At 51.4% G+C, this 7,794-nt stretch overlaps 1 protein-coding gene across 1 annotated transcript; it reads right to left on the bottom strand.

Annotated features, from left to right (window-relative positions):
- Positions 1 to 828: 828 nt before the first annotated feature.
- Positions 829 to 4,973, bottom strand: LOC126260322 (basic proline-rich protein-like). Its single transcript, XM_049957647.1, has 6 exons — positions 4,956 to 4,973; positions 2,850 to 3,486; positions 2,191 to 2,811; positions 1,921 to 2,103; positions 1,612 to 1,833; positions 829 to 911 (listed from the first exon to the last, which is right to left on the bottom strand). The coding sequence occupies exons 1-6, from the start codon at positions 4,971 to 4,973 to the stop codon at positions 829 to 831; spliced, it is 1,764 nt and encodes a 587-aa protein (XP_049813604.1).
- Between the last annotated feature and the right edge of the window lie 2,821 nt (positions 4,974 to 7,794).

The raw sequence follows: 7,794 nt of genomic DNA, 5'->3' as shown, positions 1-7,794 counted from the left end.
CACAGGTGCGATACAAATGAAATTTTATATCTTTTCAAGTCTCAAATATCTTTGATAAATGTAAGCAGACTGAAGCGCTGAGTAAATGGGAATTTGAGTTGAAGAGGAGAGGCGTGCTATGGTAATCTGTGCAATGGTGCAAAGCCGCTGTGCCAGTGTGACGTAGTGGTTAGAGCATCTGCCTAGTGAGCTCGTCACCCACGTTCGTATCCCAGCCTTGGTAAAAATTTTTGTTCGGCGGTTCAGTACGCTTATATACAGCATAGCTGTTTGACATTTGGTAAGGTATCTGGAACCATGTACTTCAATTCTAACATAAGAAACATTTAATTAAAGGAAAAGAGAGAAATACTCGTATATAAATAAACACACCAGTGCAAATCACGTCACAGTACAAACTACACGCAGCTAGCCCTTGGCTCTGGCGTGAGCAGTGAGCACGTAGCTCTGGTTGTTCACGAGTCTCCCGCTGTACCGGCTTCGGCACTGCGCTGGAACATTTACCGGCTGGTTTCGTTTCCAACAATAGGAGCCGCAGCACACCACAGGTATGCGTGCCACTGACGATGCAGGCCGCAGCGTCAGCAGGTGCCCAGAGCAGAATGGAGCGCCGGGGCGGGCCCGGAACACAGCCGGCGATGTCGACCCACCGACGCCGCCGCCCATTAAAACTGATGTCGGCGCCGAAGTCCGCGGCGCTGCGCACTCGTCGCGTTTATCTGCGCCCCGCGCCGCGTGTTGACCATTGTGCCTAATCACTGGGCCCATTGCAGCGCCATTAACAGATGCCGCACGCGATAACGGCGCGCGGCCCCTCACCCCCTCTTGTCACTCAGCAAACAGCCTGGTCAACAGGCCGCGATCTGGGGCTGCGCCCACAGCGATCCAGCGCACTATGGCGCCGGCGATCTCTGTTCACAGGCGGCGACTTTTACACCATTTTGTGCCCATTTAGATGGTGACCTCATCGAAAAGCTTATTTTAGAAATGGGTCACTATTAATTAGGACAACATCTCATGCTGAAGTCAGTGTCAGATCGTAACAGCACACTCACAACTTTTTTTGCAAACGGCTTTTTCAAAGGCCCGTTTTCAGTGGAACCATTCTGCTTCTCTTGTGGCCTCCTTAAATAAGCGTATTTCTCCGTTTACAGGTGGATGGTCTGCGTGTGAAGACCTTCTAATTTTTTGTTTAAAAACCAGGGCGCAGCACTTCGCAATGAACGATTCGTGCATTCATTTACAACTGATCGTAACCAGCAGATGGCTACTACTACAAATCGAGAAGGTATTTAAATAACTATTCTAAATGTTGACAATTAGTTCATATTTGTATAAATTTTATTTTGTTACTATGAAATACAGGTGCGGCAGTGGACGGGGATGGGAGAGGATGGGTGAGACAAGCGGGTGAGCAGGATCGAGTTTACGGGAGGTGTAGAGGATCCGTATCCATTCGAGGAAAAGGAGGTGGTGGGGGAATGGAATTAGGTCGTACAGGATCCATGTGGAGGAGGGGTGACGGATGCGATAGGCGAGGTGTTCAAGGATCTGAAGGGATTTGTAAACAGAAGGGGGGGGGGGGGGGGGGGGGGGGGCTGCAGGCCGGGCCACTGCCGGCCGGGCCGCTGCCGCCGGACCGCTGCCGGCCGGACTGCTGCCGGCCGGGCCGCTGCCGGCCGGACCGCTGCGGGCTGCTGGGTTCTGGCTGGACCACTGCTGGCCGGACTCCTGCCGGCCGGACTCCTGCTGGCCAGACTCCTGCTGGCCGGACTCCTGCTGGCCGGACTCCTGCTGGCTGGACTCCTGCTGCCTGGACTCCTGCTGGCCGGACTCCTGCTGGCCGGACTCCTGCTGGCCGGACTCCTGCTGGCCGGACTCCTGCTGGACAGACTCCTGCTGGACAGACTCCTGCTGGACGGACTCCTGCTGGCCGAACTCCTGCTGGCCGGACTCCTGCTGGCCGGACTCCTGCTGGCCAGACTCCTGCTGGCTGGACTCCTGCTGGCCGGACTCCTGCTGGCAGGACTCCTGCTGGCCGGACTCCTGCTGGATGGACTCCTGCTGGACAGACTCCTGCTGGACGGACTCCTGCTGGACGGACTCCTGCTGGCCGGACTCCTGCTGGCCGGACTCCTGCTGGCCGGACTCCTGCTGGACAGACTCCTGCTGGACAGACTCCTGCTAGACGGACTCCTGCTGGCCGAACTCCTGCTGGCCGGACTCCTGCTGGCCGGACTCCTGCTGGCCGGACTCCTGCTGGCTGGACTCCTGCTGGCCGGACTCCTGTTGGCCGGACTCCTGCTGGCCGGACTCCTGCTGGACGGACTCCTGCTGGACAGACTCCTGCTGGACAGACTCCTGCTGGACGGACTCCTGCTGGCCGGACTCCTGGTGGCCGGACTCCTGCTGGCCGGACTCCTGGTGGCCGGACTCCTGCTGGCTGGACTCCTGCTGGCCGGACTCCTGCTGGCCGGACTCCTGCTGGACGGACTCCTGCTGGACAGACTCCTGCTGGACGGACTAGTGCTGGACGGACTCCTGCTGGCCGGACTCCTGGTGGCCGGACTCCTGCTGGCCGGACTCCTGCTGGCCGGACTCCTGCTGGCCGGACTCCTGCTGGACGGACTCCTGCTGGACGGACTCCTGCTGGACAGACTCCTGCTGGACGGACTCCTGCTGGCCGGACTCCTGCTGGCCGGACTCCTGCTGGCCGGACTCCTGCTGGCCGGACTCCTGCTGGCCGGACTCCTGCTGGACGGACTCCTGCTGGACAGATTCCTGCTGGACGGACTCCTGCTGGCCGGACTCCTGCTGGCCGGACTCCTGCTGGCCGGACTCCTGCTGGCCGGACTCCTGGTGGCCGGACTCCTGCTGGCCGGACTCCTGCTGGCCGGACTCCTGCTGGCCGGACTCCTGCTGGACGGACTCCTGCTGGACAGACTCCTGCTGGACAGACTCCTGCTGGACGGACTCCTGCTGGCCGGACTCCTGGTGGCCGGACTCCTGCTGGCCGGACTCCTGCTGGCCGGACTCCTGCTGGCTGGACTCCTGCTGGCCAGACTCCTGCTGGCCGGACTCCTGCTGGACGGACTCCTGCTGGACAGACTCCTGCTGGACGGACTCCTGCTGGACGGACTCCTGCTGGCCGGACTCCTGGTGGCCGGACTCCTGCTGGCCGGACTCCTGGTGGCCGGACTCCTGCTGGCCGGACTCCTGCTGGCCGGACTCCTGCTGGCCGGACTCCTGCTGGACGGACTCCTGCTGGACAGACTCCTGCTGGACAGACTCCTGCTGGACGGACTCCTGCTGGCCGGACTCCTGGTGGCCGGACTCCTGCTGGCCGGACTCCTGCTGGCCGGACTCCTGCTGGCTGGACTCCTGCTGGCCAGACTCCTGCTGGCCGGACTCCTGCTGGACGGACTCCTGCTGGACAGACTCCTGCTGGACGGACTCCTGCTGGACGGACTCCTGCTGGCCGGACTCCTGGTGGCCGGACTCCTGCTGGCCGGACTCCTGCTGGCCGGACTCCTGCTGGCCGGACTCCTGCTGGACGGACTCCTGCTGGACGGACTCCTGCTGGCCGAACTCCTGCTGGCCGGACTCCTGCTGGCCGGACTCCTGCTGGCCGGACTCCTGCTGGCTGGACTCCTGCTGCCTGGACTCCTGCTGGCTGGCTGGCTGGACCGCTGCTGGCTGGGCCGCTGCTGGCTGGACCGCTTCTGGCTGGCACTTGCAAAACCTATCGCTTTGATTAGTGACTGGAATGTCTCAATCGAAGGGCAGTATTCTTGGGAATTACCGCCGGAGATGCCCGAGTGGCAGAACTGTACACGGGTAATGTATCACAAGGCAAATACCGTCCATATTGGCGGAATGTTACGTGATTCCATGAACTTATACGTTTGTGACTATTACAGCGCCATCCATCACAAAGCGAAAAAAATGGTCCAACTAAAACATTCATATTTCTTTACGTACTACATGAATATGTAATAAAAATGGGGTTCCTATTTAAGAAACGCAGTTGATATCTGTTTGACCTATGGCAGCGCCATCTAGCGGGCCAACCATAGCGCCATCTGGTTTTCGCCTTCAAGCTAGACGAGTTTCACTCTTTGTAGTTTTTTCGTTTGATGCTTATTTCGTGAGATATTTGGCCCGGTCACTATCAATGAACCACCCTGTGTACTAAAAGGCTACTATTTGCTACGTATTTGGGATGATTGCGATCCCATACAAGAATCAATGATTAGCCACGTTCTCCTGTTACAAATCTCATATTTTGTCGGATTCTGGTTCACGGATCCGCGTTCTTGTCAGCGTAGTACATTTCATGTATAGGTTCAAGAATCGATGTAAACCAGTCCCACTTTATTATTTATTGACCATTGCTGCCCTACCGCTATTTTCTTTACTAATAAAAGTCAGTAATAATTCCATTTTTTAAAAAGAGCTTGATGCAGAAATTTCTTTTAAAAAACTGGCATTTAGCATCGCTTTGTAGCTTCCATACAACATGCAGTGAACTTATTGTAATCTGTAACGGGAGCAGTATCCAACTAGAAATACCCTAGGAACCAACATTTTGCGCCAGAAGAGTAATGTGTTACAACTGTTTTGCTCTAACAATGGAGAAAATTCCGTTTGCTTATCTGCAACCTACAATACTATCAGAAATGCTAAAAAAGTCTGTTATACGATTCCACGCTGCTTTCGGTTGTAAGTCGTTGATTTTTAGCTTAACCTAATGATAAAGATTTTTTAACACGTAATTCTGTCACTGTATTAGTTTTTCTACCATCAAGTTCTGTCCTACACTTTTACAGAACATGGAGGACATTCTTTAACGTCATATACTGTATTCACGGAAGTGTAGATAGATGGTGCGCCCTTCCTCTAACATCTAGTGCTCACATAAATGCTCCCCAACGTTTTCTGATAAGTCTGCTTACTTTCCCTGGATACTGCATTTTCTATGTGTATCTGTAAACCAGTGTTATTAAAGTGGCAACTGTGTATGATGCTAACATATGGGTGCAGGCAACAAATAGCATAACTGCTGTCTTACGAGCAGCGATCCAGCCAGCAGCGGTCCAGCCAGCAGCGGTCCAGCCAGCAGCCAGCAGCAGTCCAGCCAGCAAAGGTTATATGAAAAGAGAATCGAATATTTTCCACTGTTCACGTCATGTTCCAGCCTCGAGTCGTTACTAGGTTAACGGAGTTCGGAGTTTGGTAACTCTGTTCCTTTAAGATTATTTCCACCTGTTGCATACCTCTTGGATACTTCGAGTATTCGGCGTGTAATAAAAAGCTGTGGTCAAGCATCTAGGGAAACACGTCTGACACATAGCGGAAGGAAATATGTTTTACAGATATGGGTTCGGAATTCCTTCATTTCCATTTTAGAGCTCAGTTTCTAAACTCTCTTACAGGTTAATCATGGGAAACACACATGAAAGAATGTTCCAGCACAGTAGGATACATTTATCAACATGAAATGTTCAAAATGCCCTCCATAATACATGCATCAAACTGTCATCGCGCTGTACCCCTGTGTACCTGGCCAATTGCGTATGGTTTCTGTTCTGGCGTAACCACAAGCGCCGGAACGAAGAGGAAGAATGCGAGACCAGAGAAGGCGGTGAGGCGACGTCAGCCAATAGCCTGCTGACAACGACCACGCTACGACAGCAGCGACACCTGCAAGAAGTGAATATAAGCACCGCTTCTGCCACCCTCGGCCCGACATTAGTGGACAGTGTTCACAGAGTATTAGCATGGCCTAGCAGAGAGTGCTACATGAACAGTTATTAGTGATCCATATCCATTGCTTGTTTGGATATTGTTTGCATGTCTCCCATCGCTTGCGACACCCTTGTAGCAGTAACTCACAAAGTATTGTCAATCTGCTTTATTGAAATAAAACTACTAATGTTATTTGCTTGTACTGTTCTATAGCATTCCGAGAACGCAGCATCCTTAGGCACAATATACGCGACGAGTGGGCGGGACCCCACATTTGGTGACGAGTATCTACCGAATTCGGTGCCTGACAGCTATGAACTTTTCGTTTATATTGTGCTGGCGCCTTAATTTGCTCTTGACTTTACTTTGTAGGAGCGCTCAATTGCTTTAACTGTTTCTTGTCATTTTTGCTAATCAGAGTTTTCAGATGGGTGTTGCAGAAATGTTCTTTGCCTGTGTCCTAATTTTATTTGCTTGACTTCTGGTTTTTTTTTTTTTTTTTTTTTTTTTTTTTTTTTTTTTTGGATTCGACACAGCTGAAAGCATTAGGTGCCACACAGCTAATGCAGATGTTTCAGTTCCAGACACAACAGATTTCTCCACTACTCAACACGGTGCAGCAGGTACTGGCCAACGCTACATGCCTGACAGATCAAGCACCACTACTACAGCTGCTATGCCACTCTTTCGACATTTTCGTGACCAAGAAGAGAAATGGCTCGAGTTGTTGTCAGAGTTCGAGGCACATTTACTGACTCACAATGTACCAGGAACTGTGAAACTTACGTATCTATTATCGACGGTAGGAAGAACAGTGTTCCACATCATTCAAAAACTCTTTCCTAACGCCACTCGGAGTGAACTTGCGTATGACAATGTTATTAACAACAAGTGTTATGACCAACAAGTGAATGTGGTAGCAGCTAGGTATCAATTCTTTCATTGCAAAACACGGTCATAACAAACTTATCGCTAGTGGGTAACAGATTTGCAAGATATGACAAGGAAATGCAGATTCGAATCAGCTTGAGGTACTCTATATTCAGACATTATGTTGCGTGATGCGATAGTGTACAATGTACCTCATGTCAAACTCAGAGAACAAATTTTAAAACAGTCCGATCCATCATTTCAGCAGGTAGTGAAAATACTAGATCAGTTACGATTCCGGTGCCTTGTCGGCTCATACATCTGAGCAGCCGGCTATTTGTCGAGTTGAGTTCCATACTTGTGATCGTCCCATTCCACACCAATGGTGTGTGCTGGCAACGCCGAGTAAACAACGTTCCACACTGCATAAGCAGTTCGCTAAACAGGCAGCTACACAGGCGTACAGGTGTTATTCACGGCACAAACACCAAGACTGCTCCTCCCGACAAGCTCAGATTTACGCTTGTGGTAGGAAAGGACATGTACAATCTGTGTGTTTGCAATGGAACAAACATAAGAATTCGGCCCACTCACAAAAATCTAGTCACATGGCCCATGTCATTAATGCAGTATATTCCAATTCTGCAACTAGCAAACGTGCAGTTTCTTCAGTGATACGTAGTCAAACAAACTTTTTGTTCATTTACAACTTTGTGGGAAAAGTGTGAAATTTCAGTTGGACACGGGTGCCTCTGTCACATTGTTCAATCGCCACACATATGAACTGTTAGCCTCTCTACGCCTGTCTAAAACTAGCACGCAACTGACGGCTTATAATAGACGAGACATTCCCGTTCTCAGAACATATACTTTTCCTGACCTGTAAAACTCGCATACGCGAACAGAGACTTTTACAGTGCTCAAATCACGCGAGTGTGAGAACATATTTCGTCTTCATTCTCTTGATTTCTTTGGCTTTAACATTCAAGACAATTTGTTGTCAGTGTCTGCATTCAATGCAAAAGACAGTGTAGCTAGCTTGCTAAAAGAATTGGCTCTGAGCACTATGGGACTCAACTGCCGAGGTCATTAGTCCCCTAGAACTTAGAACTAGTTAAACCTAACTAACCTAAGGACATCACAAACATCCATGCCCGAGGCAGGATTCGAACCTGC

The sequence above is a fragment of the Schistocerca nitens genome, chromosome 5 (genome assembly GCF_023898315.1).
Source record: "Schistocerca nitens isolate TAMUIC-IGC-003100 chromosome 5, iqSchNite1.1, whole genome shotgun sequence".
Lineage (NCBI taxonomy): Eukaryota > Metazoa > Arthropoda > Insecta > Orthoptera > Acrididae > Schistocerca > Schistocerca nitens.
This window is presented reverse-complemented; position numbering and strand designations above follow the sequence as displayed.

What these genes read in the sequence shown, in the direction of transcription:
- LOC126260322 (XM_049957647.1), bottom strand. An exon ending in AGTTCGGCCAGCAGGAGTCC is followed by an intron (nt 2,104 to 2,190) that starts GTCTAGCAGGAG and finishes GGCCAGCAGGAG; the next exon opens with TCCGTCCAGCAGGAGTCCGT. An exon ending in CAGCGGCCCGGCCGGCAGTG is followed by an intron (nt 912 to 1,611) that starts GCCCGGCCTGCA and finishes GCCTGTGAACAG; the next exon opens with AGATCGCCGGCGCCATAGTG.